Genomic DNA, 17,832 nt, shown 5'->3' with positions numbered 1-17,832 from the left:
GTAAGAGACCACGGCACAGGGAAGGTGGTCAAGCTCCTAGGGAGCCTTATCTGCTAGCTTTCTAGAGCTACGGATGGAGCATCCGGCTTAAGGACCTGAACGTTTAGGTTACAGGGTTGCTCTGTCTGAATACAATCTGACTATGCCTCTCTAGTGGTTTACTTTGGTTACCAGAGAAGAGCTTGTGCCTTGCCTATTGTCAATTGTCATTTCATGGAATGCTAGATTGGCAGGCGATTCGCTGGAGCCATCAACAATCGGGTCCGGGAGATTGGCCTCTACACCCCGACTTTTTTCTGACCAAATGTCACAAACGTTACCCTGCACATAAAGGGTGTTGACGTCCAGGTTCAACAAGAGATTGAACAACTTTTTGTCAAGGCCAAAGGATCCACCCGCATGTGGGACAGATTTTTTAGTGACCCTGGGGTCCCAGTTGTCGCTGGTTTATGTGTTATCTCCCCCCAGGGCCGCAACCTTCGTGGCTTCCATGCTACATCAGAAGAGAACGGAAGCTGGCTTAATTGCTCCAGCATAGCCCATACAACCTTACTGCGCAGGGACAGCAGAACTGATCGTAGAGGACCCAGGGTCCCTTACAGCTTGTCCAGGCCTGCTTTGCAGGGTTACATCCTGTCTTGCATACATGTGTATTAATGGTCTGGCTGTTATAGCCTGCATTCTTGAGGATCGGGGCGTACAGAATCAGCGGCAGTTACCTTGATTCATACAGGACAGCTGGCCTCCAGGACCAGATATCCTAGGATATGGAAGGCCCATATTCCTGGTGTGAAACCAAGGGGTGGAATCCTTGGTAGTAGGTCCTAGGTAAAATTCTTACCTTTCTACATTGGAAAAGAGATGGAGCTGGCCTTTAGGTTCCATCAAGGGTCCGATCTCGGCACACTCTTGATCTGGGCCGTTATACAAGGGGTGACAGGTATAAGTCCGCCAGTTAAGGCGCCCTTGTGCTCGGAGGATTGGATCCAGTATGCTGGCTTACAGAGTCAGCACCTTGGGCTGATGCACCATAAATATTTCCCTTTATCCTTCTAAAGAGGGAATTGGTGTTCTTGGTTGCGGCTGCCTCCGCAAGAGAGTATTGGCAACTTTCTTTGTATAGAGCCATACTTAATTATTTGTACAAGAAGGGTGATGTTAAATACTCACCCAACCTTATTGGCCAGAAGGATCCAGTGTTCACTTGAATTAAGATATTCTTGCCTTCCTTTTCCTTTTTTTCAGGACCTTGATCCACGGAAGGAGAGGTTATTGCTTCTCTTAATAAAGATAAGAGCAGTTAAAGATCTATCTGAAGGCTTCAGATATAGAAACCTAACGTTTTGTTGCCAGAAAGCCCCTAGATGGGGCGGGCAGTGTTCAGATCGGCTATTAAAATGGCTATGCGCTCTCTCGTTATAGTAAGAGAGGTCAAGACCTATCTGAAGCGACTGCTCGGATACGGAAGACTGATGTTGGTGCGCTACCAGGAGGCCCCAGCAAGGGGCAGGCAGCGTCTAAATCAACTATTATCATCTGTTGATTCATCAGGTTATTATTCAGGCTTGTGGTTTATAGAGAGGGCTTCCCCCTGTTTCTTTTTGGGGTACACCCTACCAGGATAGTAGGCACTTCATGCGGGGTGCATTACCAAGCCTTTATGACTCAGATTTGCCAGACCTGCAACTTGGTCGTTTGTGCTTACGTTCACTAAATCCTATCAAGTGAACATAAGACGGCAGGAGGATGCAGCCTTTTTTTGTTGGCACAATATGCGGCAGGCAGCATTAGAATTCCTCGTGTCTCATGGCAGTCTGCATTGTTGGTGTCTCCCTCCCCTCAGTAAGCATTGCTTTAGGACATCCCAGATAGTAATGATTAAGACTCTGTGTCCCGTGATGTACGATAAAGAAAATAGGATTTTTATAACAGCTTACCTGTAAAATCCTTTTCTTGGAGTACATCACGGGACACAGAGTCCCCACCCCTCTTGTTTGGGGATATTGGGACACTTATTGCTTGGGACAAAAACTGAGGTGCTCCCAGTATGGGAGGGGTTATATAGGGAGGGAACTTCCTGTTCTAATTGATTACACCAGTGTCCAGCACCTGATGGTGGAATATAACCCAGATAGTAATGATTAAGACTCTGTGTCCCGTGATGTACTCCAAGAAAAGGATTTTACAGGTAAGCTGTTATAAAAATCCTATTGTTTGCCCTTAAAATCAGGGCAAAATCGTGGGTGCGCGATATACGCCGATACCCGCGCTGTGTTTGAACCACTCCGCCGACATATACCGAGCGCAGTACACTCGGGTATAGTTGCGAGCGGAGCCGAGCCTGCCCGGTCACGTCCTGTACGTCCTTTACGCGAGAGGAGCCGAGTGTACTGCGCTCGGTATATGTCGGCGGAGTGATTCAAACACAGCGCGGGGATCGGCTGAAAAACAGCGGGGAGGACACTGGACCGGACAAGGCTGCTGATGGATGCCGGGCAAGACACTGACGAGGGGCATCCAAACTGTAAGTATTTTTTTTTTTCAGGAATTTTTCTTCTAGGTTGGGGTGCGCACTATACGCCGGGGCGCGTTGTATGAAGATAAATACGGTATATTCCCCCCCCCACATGATGCGACAATACCCCCCTTCCAGTACAAATATCTGCCCCCCCAAGCTAGGATCGGCCAGAATTTTTCCCTTCTCTGTAAAACTGACTCGCCAGACCTCAGATGCAGTGGCACCCAGCAGATTGGGAGAAATCCTTCCAGGTCTTCCCTTGGCTGTTTCATATGATGCATTAGAGCCAGAAAGGAGCCTAGGACTTTCTATGGCTCTGCAGTGCTGATTCGTGCGTCAATCTGAAGTCTGAGGGGGTGACCCCTTCTGAGAGTAGGGTGGCTTGGCAGGTTATGATTTACCTCTTATGACACTGATTGGCAAGTAGATCACAATCGACTTTTTGTCGATCACCGGAGTATGTTACTCTAAAGAGATGATTTCCATGCATTGTTTATGTCTGAAGTTGACCTTCCACAATTAATCTCTTAATCCATCTTCTCAAATGTAATGTATTGAGCTCCCTAATTCCATGTAGCGTGAAGAGTTGGAGACAAGGGGAAGGTGGTGGGAAAAGTGGTTAATTAACAATGCTTCATGAGCTATTGTAACCTGCCAGACAGCTCGCATCTCTCTCTACCCATGCAATGAGCATGCATCACAATTATACTCTATTGTTGGTTTTATTCTCTGTTAAAGCTTTGCTGAAGTGTTGATGTTACACCAATGCCTAAAAAATACGTATGGTGCAGTGTACAATGATATCTGATATTTTTCTGTCTATTAGGCGTCCACATTCCAGATGGCAATCCTGCTACAATACAACACAGAAGATATATACACAGTACAGCAACTGACAGATAGTACGCAGATAAAAATGGTATGCTATGTTCCACATGTATTTATATGTCGGTGTGTAAAGTCCATAATGATGTGTGCTGTGTCCTTCATGTTCACTCGTGGCACAGCTCTGAGATCCAGCGATATTGGTCTTATTCAATATTTTCTGATATACCCCCTGTGACCTTGCACGTCACAAGGGGTGTAAATATTAGGACATCACGGCGTTCAATTAAAACAATGGCATATTGCAGTGGGACATGGTAGTCATGGTGATCCCAAAACTAGAGTGAGTCTTAGCTAGGAACACCAATGTGCATGTGCGAGAATACAGATCAGACTATCAGGAAGGGCGGAAGTAAATTGCTAGACGGACTCGAAGACAGCAGTTAAAATGGAGCTGCCTTTTCCCAGGAAGGAGAATTTTTAAAACCGTTGCAAAACGGTAAGACACGCAATTGGGAGTTATTATTAATGTGGAATGTGTTGCAATACGTTGCTATACTAGCTTATTAAAAAAAAAACGGCTTCATAGAGAGTTTACTTCCCCTTTAACACTAGGTTCACACACACGCGTCTTCTGTGGCTTGTGTTTGTGCGTGCAAAGCGGTCCATTTATTTGAATGGGTTGCTGTACGTGTAGGAAGAAAGGTCCCTACACCTTTTTAAAAGTTCAGCCACAGAGAAATTGTGGTGCTTTTGCACCATGTGATTTCTCGCACCCGAAAACAAATTGTGTTTTCAGATGCAAGGGGGGTGCCATTAAAGTGGAGGTTCACCCGGAAATCACAATTTTTAAGATTAGATTCATGCTCATTTTGTCTAGGGGAATCGGGTAGTTTTTTTTAAATTGAAGCAGTACTTACCGTTTTAGAGATGCATCTTCTCCGCCGCTTCCGGGTATGGGCTGCGGGACTGGGCGTTCCTTCTTGATTAACAGGCTTCCGACGGTCGCATCTATTGCGTCACGATTTTCCGAAAGTAGCCGAACGTTGGTGCGCAGGCGCCGTATAGAGCCGCACAGACGTTCGGCTTCTTTTGGCTACTCGTGCCGCGATAGATGCGACCGTCGGAAGCCTGTCAATCAAGAAGGAACGCCCAGACCCGAAGACCATACCCGGAAGCGGCGGAGAAGATCGCTCTCTAAAGCGGTAAGTACTGATTCGTTTTTAAAAAAACTACCCGATTCCCCTAGACAAAATGAGCATCAATCTAATCTCAATTTTTTTTTTTCGGGTGAACTCCCGCTTTAAGCATGAATGGTAGCCCTGCACGTCTGTGAAATTGCATCAGTGCGTTGTGGCTGGGGGTGCTGCAGTAGGCGCCATTTTCACGCCGTCCCACACCTACAACATTGTGAATCTAGCCTAAAGCGGTTTCCTTGTCTTATTTGCAAACATACGTGTTGTGTTTGCCCCCACGTCCTGAATTTCTTTCTTTACCAAATTGCATGCATGCATACAACTGCACATCTTTCTGGCATCTCTCAGGATCTCAGAATACTTTTGTGATGTAGGCAGTCAATACAGCAGCATCCAGAGCTTAATTTTCAATTACCCTGACCTTAAAGCGGGGGTTCACCCTGTTTAAAAAAAAAAAAATGTTTTTTTTTATTAGACCATTACATTCGGCATCGTAGCGCGAGCTACGGTATGCCGGTCTTACATTTTTTATCCCCGTACTCACTGTGCTATGGCTCATTGAAGATTCCGGGGAATGGGCGTTCCTATGGTGAGAGAAGGTGATTGACGGCCGGCCCTGGCACGTCACGCTTCTCCGGAAATAGCCGAAATAGGCTTGGTTATTCACGGCGCCTGCGCATAGCCTGTGCGCAGGCGCCGTGAAGAACCGAGACCTACTCCGGCTGTCTTCGGGGAGCGTGACGTGTCAGAGCCGGCCGTCAATCATCCTCCCTCTCCATAGGCACGCCCATTCCCCGCGGGAGTTGGATTCTTCAATGAGAGATAGCACAGTGAGTACGGGGATTAAAAATTTAAGACCGGCATACCGTAGCTCGTGCTACGATGCCGAATGTAATGGTCTAATGATGTGAAGGAGGGTGAACCACCGCTTTAACCAGTTATGTGCTCTGCTATATTGAGATCTCCAAGCACTTTGCTAAGGCACGAAAAAGATCTGTGTCATAGGTGGCTCTCTAAGAGGACCATTAAACTGTATGATTGAGCAGATCAGATTGGGTTACCTATGTATGTGTATTAGTTTGTCGTGGTAACAAACATGTGCACGCTGTTGTCGGTGCTGCAATGGCAACCAATACAAAATCTATTGGCTTTCATCTTCTGAAATGCTCCCATGTGGAGTTCTGACAACTGTGGCCAGGCTACCCATGTGGAAAAGAAAGGGCACTGTATTCAACGTTGTGTCTAGGGGTGGGGAAGAAGTTGCACTGCGTATTTGAGCATTACCTTACTTCAACAGTTCTGTTAGATCTGTTGCTGTTGGAAATGTGAGAAAACGCTAATGAGCCGCACATTTTTTGGAAAACTGTCCAGATAACGTAATATTGGACACAATACCAACAAATCACAAGGATGTTAATTAGGGTGTATTTTTTTTTTTTTCTGTTACAGGACATCCTGGTACAAGTTCTACAAATTTTGCTTAAATCAAAGTTATTGGTGAGTATCTTGTTACTGTTTTTATTATGATGAAAATTTGGGTTCTTAAAGCTGAATGCCAAGAATTTGTGTTTCTGGTCACCCAGTCGTGAGATTGATACAGCCCAGCCAGACAGCTTGTATGCTTTCATGAAGTAATTAACACCCAGCCCCCACCCTGTGAATGAAGGAGCAGCAGAATACTGAATTCATCCTTCTGTTCGCTCGGTCTACTGTACAGGGGATTACAAGAAACTGATCCCAAGTCAAATTCTCAGGTGTTTACACTTGCTACTGTTAAAGGAGTTCTATGGCCACAGCGTACACATTGATTTTATGACATCAGCATGGCAATGGCACAGAATACCCTTATTTTTGAGATTCCAATATAAGCTTACTTTAAAAATCGCTGTTCATGTTGCAAGTTCTTTCTATCCTTTGGTCATCTCCTTCCACAACTTCCTGGATTCCCTGCATGCTTTGCAGCTTCTCTGCTGTTTACTTTCAATTTCAATGACTATATATCCCATGGTACCTCGCTGCTTGCAGTGATTTTCTGTGTGGACTCCACCTCCTGAAACTCCTCCTCTCAGCACCTCTGTAGATCAGAAGGCAGGCTCTGTGAAATGTGTGACACAGCAGTGCCTACTCACAGGGCATAGTGACACTACATGTCACAGAATTCAAGGAAGTAAATATGTGGGGATCTTCACAAAATATGTTTGCAGACCCCCTCCAGATTAATAGGACTAGCCTAGGAATAGAATTTAGAATTTTGGCCATGGATACTCTAAAAATAAAATGCTCAACTGCATGAAATAGTATTTGCCTGGGGTTCAACAATTTAGATAGAATATTTATTAATTGCTATGTATTTTTACTGATTCATTTATATAAGTATTTTACTTAAATGTGTTCTGTTCAAGAATGAGCCCTGTGTCTCAAAGTGGATCTATAGCCAAAGCAAGTAAAACTGAAATCTCCAACATACGGCATAAACTCTTGGATTAGGGTCTTATGTACACCGCTGGTAAATGGACATTAACCACTTAAGGACCGCCTCCTGCAGTTCCCCTTTGGCAGAATGGCACGGCTGGGCACAGGCACGTACCTGTACGTCCTCTTTAAGTGCCCAGCCCGGGCCGAAGCTCCGTGACCGCGGCCGCGGGACCTGCGGACCCGATCGCCGCCGGAGTCCCGCGATCAATCCCCGGAGCTGAAGAACGGGGAGAGCTGTGTGTAAACACAGCTTCCTCGTTCTTCACAGTGGCAGCTTCATTTATCGTGTGTTCCCTAATATAGGGAAACACGATCAATGACGTCACACGTCACAAGGTCACACAACTCCTACAGCGCCCCCTAGTGGTTAACTCCCAAACTGCAATTGTCATTTTCACAGTAAACAATGCATTTTTATAGCATTTTTTGCTGTGAAAATGACAATGGTCCCAAAAATGTGTCAAAATTGTCCGATATGCCCGCCATAATGTCAGTCATGAAAAAAATCGCTGATCGCCGCCATTGGTAGTAAAAAATTATAATTTTTTTTTATAAAAATGCAACAAAACTATCTCCTATTTTGTAGTAAACGCTATAAAATTTGCGCAAACCAATCAATAAACGCTTATTGCGATTTTTTTTTTATTTTTTATTTTTTTTACCAAAAATAGGTAGAATACGTATCGGCCTAAACTGAGGAAAAAAACATTTTTTTATATCTTTTTGGGGGATATTTATTATAGCAAAAAGTAAAAAATATTGCATTTTTTTCAAAATTGTCGCTCTATTTTTGTTTAGCGCAAAAAATAAAAACCGCAGAGGTGATCAAATACCACCAAAAGAAAGCTATATTTGTGGGAAAAAAGGACGCCAATTTTGTTTGGGAGCCACATCGCACGACCGCGCAATTGTCAGTTAAAGCGACACAGTGCCGAATCGCAAAAACTTGCCAGGTCCTTTTACCTGCATAAAGGTCCGGGTCTTAAGTGGTCAAGGAGCAGTTGGGTATTTTTGTTCAACTGCTCCTGAACTCTCCTCTATATTATCTTATCAGTACATATACACAGGGTTGTTTATAGTCATTTCTAGGCAGTTAAGTTTAGAGACTTTTTTTAGAAAGCAAAAAAATGTATTGCAGTAACGCACGTGTTTTTTTTTTTTTCTTAAACGCTTCTAAACACGAACGTGGCAAAAAGCCGCTAAATGCGGCAAAACTGACGTTTTAAATGTGGGTTACTATCTGTCAAGTTAAATCGTTCAGGAGAGGTTGAAAAAACGTTCCCGTGTACAATAGTTGCGTGGGGGTGAATTAAAACCTTTTTTTATTGCCATTTATGTCCCTGATGGAAAGGTTTTCCCTTAATTCCTTTAATGCTCACCAAGACAGGAAATTGGTGAAATCTCTGAAATTTGGACAGGGAGAGTGGAAAAAACACTGCACAGGTCTTCTCGCATTAATAAAAATGTAAAAAGCTTAGTCTATCATTTTTTCTTTATTTATTTTTAATATACCCCCTCCTTGAAATTTAAAGTACTGCTTGCCTCTAAAAATTTCTATAATAGTATGCTCGATTTACTGTAAACTTATTGTTCTGATTCAGAAATTACTGAATGACATTTTTCTTTACTATTTCTTTCTTTATTTCAGGTATTAGAAGATGAAAATGCAAATGTTGATGACGTGGAGCTGAGGCCGGATATCTTAATAAAGCTGTATTTGGGCTATAAAAAGTATGTAGATGTAAATTCCTAACAGATTTCCAGATTGTGGGGGAAAAAATTATATAATATTCGTCTTTTCGTCAATTGTCATTTAACCACTTGCCAGCCGCCTACCGCAGATGTACTTTGGCAGGTTGGCGCTATTGCGCGTAACGACGTACCTGTACATCTGGGAGGCATGCGCCGGTGGAGGCGCGATCGCATGCTAATTGGCCATCCGTAATCATTGGCTGGAGAGACAACGGTGATCTGCCTATGTACACAAGGCAGATCGCCATACTGACAGGGGAGAAGATGGAGATCTTGTGTTCCTGCTAAGCAGGAACACTGATCTGTCTTAACCCAGTCAGAGAAACCCCCACACAGTTAGCAAGCACCTCATAGGATAGGACACATGTAACCCTTTGATTGCCACTGATAACCCCTTCCCTATCAAAGTAACCATGCCTATTTTTAGCACTATTTACTTTATTAGAGTCACTGGTGTTCAATTTGTCTGCCACAATGTCGCAGTCCCGCTAAAAATCGCTGATCACCACCATTACTAGTAAAAAAAAAAAAAAAAATCCCAGCATTTTGTAAACGCTATAACTTTTGCTCAAACCAATCAATATACGCTTTTTGGGATTTTTTTTTTACCAAAAATATGTATCCAAATACATATTGGCCTAAATTGATGAAGACATTTTTTTTTTTTTTGTATTCATTTTTTATTTGGATATGTATTATAAAAAAAACATTTTCAAAATTGTTGGTCTTTTTTTTGTTTATAGCGTAAAAAATGCAGAGGTGATCAAATACCACCAAAAGAAAGCTCTATATGTGAGGGGGGAAAAAGGCATACATTTTGTTTCTAACGTCGCATGACCGTGCAATTGTCGGTTAAAGCGGCGCAGTGCCGTATCGCAAAAATGGTCTAGTCATTAAGGGGGTAAAACCTTCCAGGGCTGAAGTGGTTTAAAGCAGCACAGTGCCGTATAGCAAAAAATGGCCTAGTCATGAAGTGGGGTAAAATCTTCAAGGGTTTAAGTGGTTAAAAACTTAAAAAAAAAAAAAAAAAAATGTTTGTGTGAATAGTGTTTATTTTAGCTGCTGCAGAATACAGAATCGCAATGGCCTATTTTCAGTATCGCAAAGTAATGCAATTTTATGTTTTTTTTTTTTTTTTAATACTTCTATATAGAATTAAAATGAGTACCTAAAACCTAATTTGCAACATACTCATGAAATCCTCCGCAGAACGGAGACTGTGAGAGAGGGTGGTATGGTGCCATCTCCCCAAACGGGTAATGCAGTCAGGGGTCAGTACATGGATGACCTCACCAGTGTGCTGCTGCTTCTTTGTTCAGTAATAGGTTAGGTTGGGTCCCAGACCAAGTTGTATTGCATGACTGCAGTGTAGTCTGCAGAGAAGTCTAGGATCTAGGGAATTACCAAACAGTTTGGCAGGTTAAAATTTATTGTACCGCGTCTATATAGTTCAGATATGTATAGCTGTTCACCTGGAGCTCTGCATTAAGAAAGTGTGCAGATGGTTCCAGTCAAAGTTTTCCAGATACTTTTAGAAGAATGACTGTATTAAATTGTTTTACTTTAGTAGATTGTCTACAATGGAAATCCCAGGAATTTAATTATAGCATATGAGTTTTACAGTATAGGCCTAGATTTCAAATTCTGACACAAACAAAGCCCGAGGTGAGATTTGGACAGAATAGAAGGGGGGCTTACTTTCTAGACATTTTGGGTGGTATAGGTTTAAATTGGTAAAATTGTGGTCTATGCTTTCAGTGCTAAAAAAACTTTTAAACTTTGCATTGGATAGTGCACTGGTGTTGGCTATCAAAAAGGCATTCAACACTTTTTTAATGCCTCGTACACCCGATCGGGTTTCCCAGCAGACTTTTTACTCTTGTAAAGCCGAGAAACGGCTCGGCAGCTTTTTCCCCTCTACACACGGACGGTTTTCCTGGCAGGAAAACTGCCATGAGAGCTTTGGCCGGAAAACCTGGTGTGTATGCTCCACTGCAGTGTTTCCCATAGGAAAACTGCTGGGTAAAAAAACTGCCGGGAAAACTGGTCGTGTGTACGAGGCATAAGTGGTCATTTTTGTGGAAAACCCTGTCCAGATTTGGTTTTGGACCCCAGTTTAATAAATGGGTTCAGCTTCTTTACACCAGTCCCTGTGCTAAGGTTCGTATGAACCGAGATATATTGCCACTTTTCTCCCTCCAGCATGGTAGTACCTGGCAGGGTTTCTCCCGTTCACCTTGGTTATAAAGATGTTGGCTATCTCTGTTAGACAGATCCCTGAGGTTGGGGGTATCTTTTGGGGCCCGCTGGAGGAGAAAATCTCACTTTACGTGGACGACACTTTGATGTATCTCAGTGTCGCCAAGGCTTTTTTTTTTTTTTTTTTCCGTGGGCTCATTCAGGTGGTGTGGAGGGTTTTGGAGTAGTCTTGGGTTTTAAAGTTGGCTGGAACAAATCTGTTGCATTTCCTATAGATGACAGGGAAGCTCCTCTCCTCTGGGGGTAAGGATCTACTTGCATCAAATGCATCATTGTGGCGCAACTCTAAATTTAAGGAACTTTGCTAGAACCCAGATACATCTTGGTGGATGGCTAAAGAGATTATTTACTTATCTCTGGTGTATGTGATGGGAACTTTCATCTTCTTTGATATTCTAAAGGAACGGGCTGATATGTCTAATACATTTTTCAAGTACCTCTTAGACCCTATTCACACCTGAGCATTTTGTAGCTTGAAGCCTGAAGCTACAAAACGCTGGAGGGGAAAATATCTATTATTCTCTATGGAGATGGTTCACATGCCCACTCCAAAAGACCTGAAGCCAGAAGTTCCAAAACGCTTGAAGCTCAAACAAGTTCTGGTACTTTTTTTAGGCAGATTTGGGTGTTGTTCTGCTTTTAACATTGGTGACCCTTTAGACCTGTCCAAAATCATGGCAAAATGCTGCAAAAATCGCAGCGGAAAACGCTATGCTCAGGTGTAAATGCAGCCTTACTAAGTCATGCCGTGCAAAGCACAATTTGGAGTGCAGAGTGTGGACCACATCTTTTTTGGAACATCTTGTGTCAGACCCTTGTACTGATAAATTGGTAACTACATTTGACAATGCCTTACAACCTGCAGGTCCCCACCCCTTTGCTTCCTCTTGTGAGATATGGCAGGCATACCCTCCCGATCTTGCAGAGGAAGATTGGGAGGAGGTCACCGAAACTTTCAAGCAAGATGTTATTAGCACAGCTGATAAACTAATACCCTTTAAATGTAGTCACCAATTGCATTACACTCCTGCTACACTGAATCGTATGGGGTTGACGGAGCAAGCTTGCTGCCCTAGGTGTGGGGAAGACTCGGCTAACGCTTTGCACGTTTTCGGCTAAATTGTTTGACATGCTAACAATTAATTTCTATCTACAATCTCCAAAATCTCCAGAAGTTTGTCTACTTGGTGTTGGATAATTATGTTCCACTTACCTGCAAGCGTATTATGTTGCGTCTTGATATTTTTCTATGCAAAAAAGAGGCTATACTGCTGCATTGGAAGGATCTAGCTCCGCCCACCCTACCATATGTTTGCCGTCTGATAAACCAGGTGTTGTGTTTGTACAAACTTATTTACAAGGGGCATGCATGCTCAAAAAAATTTATTAAAGTATAGCAGCCATGGCTGAACAGCACGGCTTCTCAGGTGTTGTACAAATCACTTGTGTTTTACTAATGGAAATGCTATTCCAAAAATGGTCTAGTACATATTATCCTGATCTGAACTTTTGATGAGCTCTGCGTAGCGAACACTACGGCCGTCCCCATGTTTGGATGGCATGTGTTTACTATGTTTATAAATGAATGCCTTTTAAAAAAGAAAACTTTGCATTGAATAGCACGATAATTCGATTTTTTTTTTTTTTTTTTTTTTTCTATGTCTGCTTTGGCAGTAAGAAGCTTAGAGTTAACATTAACGTCCCCATGAAAACCGAGCAGAAACAAGAACAGGAGACGACGCACAAAAACATTGAGGAAGATCGAAAACTTCTCATCCAGGTAATACCCTGAACTCGGTTTAGGGTATTTCTTTTTATTTATATGCTCAGACTGAGACACCTATAGCCGACTTCTTAAAGCGGGGGTTCACCCGTACATAAGACTTTTTTCCCTTAGATGGATGCTCGTTTTGTCTAGGGGAATCGGCTAGTTGTTTTAAAATATGAGCTGTACTTACCGTTTACGAGATGCATCTTCTCCGCCGCTTCCGGGTATGGGCTGCGGGAATGGGCGTTCCTATTTTGATTGACAGTCTTCCGAGAGGCTTCCGACGGTCGCATCCATCGCGTCACGATTTTCCGAAAGAAGCCGAACGTCGGTGCGCAGGCGCAGTATAGAGCCGCACCGACGTTCGGCTTCTTTCGGCTACTAGTGACGCGATGGATGCGACCGTCGGAAGCCTCTCGGAAGACTGTCAATCAAGAAGGAACGCCCGCTCCCGAAGACCCATACCCGGAAGCGACGGAGAAGATGCATCTCGAAAACGGTAAGTACAGCTCATATTTTAAAACAACTAGCCGATTCCCCTAGACAAAACGAGCATCCATCTAAGGGGAAATTTTTTTTATGGGTGAACTCCCGCTTTAATAATAGACTTCAGTGTGCTTCTAGGCATTCATAAAGCCTTTGAAAACAAATGACAAAATTGTATTCATCGCCTGACTTTATCACTGAGATCTTTTGACAGTGGCTTGCCACCCAAAGTTGATTGTTTTGCTTCAGTTGCACTACCAGGGACTGAAATGTTCCAGGAAAGCTCTTTTCATGCTGAGCTAATTAAAATAACCATAGCTGATCACCGTTAAAAGTCAAACAGCTTTGTGTACCATTGAGAAAGACACACATTAAGTGACACTCTTAAATGTTCATATCTTTTTTTTTTTATTGAATTTCAAAATGTTGTGCTATATTTCAGAATGATTATTGAAAGCTCTGTTATATTAGGTGTTCATTTTCTTGTGATTTTAGGCCGCCATTGTACGAATTATGAAAATGAGAAAGGTCTTGAAACACCAGCAACTTCTTGGAGAAGTCTTGACCCAACTATCATCAAGATTCAAGCCACGTGTTCCTGTAATCAAAGTATGTAACATTGATTGCGATTTCTGTGGAATGTCTGGGTCATATGTTACTTGCTCATACTTTGTCGCCCAGTAAAAAAAAAAAACTTCTCTGTGAATCCCTTCTATTTGAAACGTGGGAAAACAGACCCTGGATTGAATTTCTTTTTCTGCTCACCAGGTTTATGTCCCCTTCGTCTGAAATAAATTAAAATATAAATTAAAATATAAATTAAAATAACTGTTGCAACATTTTCTATTCTGCTCCTGTCCTCGTCTGCAGTGATAACACTTTGGCAGTCCTGGAGGTTTAGGAACTTAGGGTCAGATTCACAAACGAGCGGGTGCAACGTAACTTTTCTGATTTAAGTTACACCGCCGCAAATTACACAAGTTGGTGCCCGATCCACAAAGCACTTACCTGGAAATTTGCGGCGGTGTATCCTAAATCAGTCCGGCGCAAGGTGGGCCAATTCAAATGGGGCGAGTCCCATTTAAATTAGGCGCGCTCCCGCGCCGGACATACTGCGCATGCTCCCGACGTTATTTTCCCGACGTGCTTTGCGCGAAGTTACGTTGCGCCGAGTTTTGTGAATCGCGACGGGTAAAAAAGAGATGCGGCGGGGAAAAAAAATTTGACAGCGATGCGGGAAAGACGGGTACACTTTTACATGGTGTACTAACTTTACACTTTGTAAAAGGTACCCTATCTTTGCGACGGCAAACTAACACGGCGACTTAACGAAGGGAAAAAGTTTTGAGGATCTCCGTAAGTGCTAATTTGCATACCCGACGCTGGATTACAACGAGAAATGACCCCAGCGGCGGCCGCGGTACTGCATCCTAAGATCCGACAGTGTAAGTCCATTACACCTGTCGGATCTTAGGACTAGCTATGCGTAGCTGATTGTATGAATCAGCCGCATAGTTAGAAACAGAGATACGACGGCGTATCAGTAGATACGCCGTCGTATCTCTTTTGTGAATCTGGCCCATAATGTCGGTCATTCTGAATCCACATTACCTGCTTTTCCAATGAAATATTGTATGCACCATATAAAGATGAAAAATCCAGAAATGAACAGCACCCTTTGCACCAAGCCAACACATGCACTCTGCATCTCGCCCCATTGCACTGTATTTTCTGGGAAAAGAGTCGGTGCAGTTTTTATTCCATAAATTGTGTGTGTGTGTGTGTGTGTGTATGTGGCCCATTCAAAATAAATGGTCTGCCTTTGATGCAATGCACAATAGCGTAAGTTTGTAATCATACCAAACAAGTGTGATCCTGGCCTTACTGTCCAATCATGGGTTGGGGGAAGGGAAAACACGTTCAAGTGTTAATTTCAGCAGAGGAAAAATAAGTTTTCCTATCCTGCTAGTCGGAGCTGTGTTGCATGAGTAAGCTAAATGCAGACAAAATGGCTTCCAGTTATGTATTTAATCTGTATATTTAGCGGTTTACCTGGAGTTCACCTTTAAACAATCTAGAGGCCCCATTCACATTTGACTGCTCTGAAAATATGGGCAGAATCGCATGTTGCTGCCGGCATTTACAGAAACATGGTAAAAGATGGAACACATTATTTCCTAATGGCACCCCCAAACACGGTGCGATTTTGCTGCCTTAGCACACCGCTCCATGGCCGAAGAGGCTCTGGAGATTCTTTGGTATGTTTGTCAAATGTAGAACAGCCCATTCAAGTGAATGGGCTGCCCTATCCCCGATCTGCGGAGATGTGCGAAAAACACACACACAAAAAAACGCAAGCAGGAATGTGCATTCTGCTATGCAGTGTGTGAATGGAGCCTTAGAGCTCCTCTGTCTGTAGAATATACTGGAACGACTTTTTTTTTTCTCTACACCACATGTCAGAATTAAAAACCATAGGCTGACACTAAATGGGTCAAATCTCTAAGATCTACTGAAAGCCACAGTATGAATCGGGCATCCCTAAATGGCAGACACAAGCCCAGACAGCCCGACCGCTGGTCATGCTACTTAGGAGCTATCCCCCAGCCTCTGCCACTGTCATTCTTGTGGAAAGTGGGAGGCAGGACAGTTCTGAACGGAGGGTGGGAGGCACAGGAGCAATGGATGGAGGATGTGAATGGGATCTCCCAGAGGTAACTTTCCAAGTTAATCAGCAGGTGCATCTTGGCAACCAATCACTAGCTTGTTATTATAAAAAGTTAACTCTGGCAGCCCCCGCCACTGTCTATTTCTGCTGTGCTGTCTGCCCTCCATCCTGGATAACTGTGTAGGGTAGGTGAGGGGGCAGAGAAAATGGCTGTGGAAGGGGCGGTTAGGTGAAGGGACACAGGAAATGGCTTGGGTGACGGGTGATGTGAAGGGGGGCAGATGAGACAGCTGTGAAGGGGGGGTTCATACCGCTACGGTTAGGGGTTGTGTGAAAGGGGCAGAGGGCACTCCTGTGAAGGGAACACTTATATGAAGTGGGGGGCTGTGATGTTAAGGTGGGGGGTTGATATGCAGGAGGGATTGGGGAGACTAAGTAAGAACGCTATTATGATCAAAGAGGGTGGGAGGCTGTGATGTGAAGGATCTCGGTCATCGCACAAACATGCGATTTCAGACCTCTGCTAGAAGATTTTACTGATTGGACCTCCCTGAATTTATATTCAATACCCCTGCTATGTATAATGCACTGTAACTCCTGAAAAATTATGATTGCACGATCTTTTCATTAGAGTAACTGCTGTAGCCAATATATGTTGCCCCTGACAAAGGGTTCATAAAACATTTCACGTATTAGGCTGCAGATTTATGCAAGTTATTGTAACCTTTAGCCACTGTACAGCTGCTGGGGGCCGCATTCATGTTAAATGCTAAAATTTGCATTCAGGTCACAAGAAAGAAGTGAGCTGTTGCATAACAAATACAATATTGACATGCCTGCTCTAGAGCAGTGGTCCCCAATCTTTTGGACCTCACGGACCACTGAGCTCACAATTTTGAATTTCATGGACAACTAACATTAATTTTGCATACCTTATATACACAATGCTCTGGCTCTCTGCCCCCCTCCCCCTGGATTACACTGCTGCCTTATACCAGGGCTCGACAAAGCCCGGTCGCCATGGCGACTAGAAATAGTGTCCTGACGACTTGGCTTGGAAGGTGGGCAAAAAAAAAATACTTTTTTGTGAGCTGGCGCCATCTGGTGGTGGCTGTTGGTATTACAAGTTAAGCATTACAAGTTAAACAGCAATTCTAATGTAATTTTTCACTATTTTTCACAATTTTCACTGCCATCTTCTTCCCTCTAATTAGAACCCCCAAACATATATATATTTTTTATCCTAACACCCTAGCAGGGATATGCAATTAGCGGACCTCCAGCTGTTGCAGAACTACAAGTCCCATGAGGCATAGCAAGACTCTGACAGCCATAAGCATGACACCCAGAGGCAGAGGCATGATGGGACTTGTAGTTTTGCAACATCTGGAGGTCCGCTAATTGCATATCCCTGCCCTAGAGAATAAAATGGCAATCATTGCAATACTTTCTGTCACGCCGTATTTGCGCAGCGGTCTTACAAGCGCACTTTTTTGGGAATTAAAAAATAAGACAACAGTAAAGTTATCCTAATTTTTTTTAATATTGTGAAAGATAATGTTACGCCGAGTAAATTCATACCCAACATGTTGCGCTTCAAAATTGCGTCCGCTCGTGAAATGCCGACAAACTTTTACCCTTTAAAATCTTCATAGGCGACGTTTAAAAAAATCTACAGGTTGCATGTTTTGAGTTACAGAGGAGGTCTAGGACTAGAATTATTGCTCTTGCTCTACCAATCGCGGCGATACCTCACATGTGTGGCTTAAACACCGTTTACATATGCGGGCGCTGCTCACGTATGTGTTCGCTTCTGCGCGCAAGCTCGTCGGGACGGGGTGCGTTTTCTGGCTCCTAACTTTTTTAGCTGGCTCCTAGATTCCAA

The 17,832-nt window shown here is 43.4% G+C and overlaps 1 protein-coding gene across 3 annotated transcripts in view; it reads left to right on the top strand.

The window, feature by feature from the left end:
• The window catches only part of CUL1 (cullin 1), a 145,562-nt gene that overhangs the window by 125,759 nt on the left and 1,971 nt on the right, over nt 1-17,832 (top strand). For all 3 annotated transcript variants that reach the window (XM_040353154.1, XM_040353155.1, XM_040353153.1), the window contains exons 17-21: nt 3,345-3,437; nt 5,989-6,036; nt 8,663-8,745; nt 12,700-12,805; nt 13,775-13,888. In XM_040353154.1, the coding sequence (XP_040209088.1) occupies nt 3,345-3,437; nt 5,989-6,036; nt 8,663-8,745; nt 12,700-12,805; nt 13,775-13,888 (444 nt within the window). The remainder of the gene's footprint in view (nt 1-3,344; nt 3,438-5,988; nt 6,037-8,662; nt 8,746-12,699; nt 12,806-13,774; nt 13,889-17,832) is intronic.

The sequence above is a fragment of the Rana temporaria genome, chromosome 5 (genome assembly GCF_905171775.1).
Source record: "Rana temporaria chromosome 5, aRanTem1.1, whole genome shotgun sequence".
NCBI lineage: Eukaryota > Metazoa > Chordata > Amphibia > Anura > Ranidae > Rana > Rana temporaria.
The sequence above is the reverse complement of the archived record's forward strand: the minus strand, read 5'-3'. Positions and strand labels throughout refer to the sequence as shown.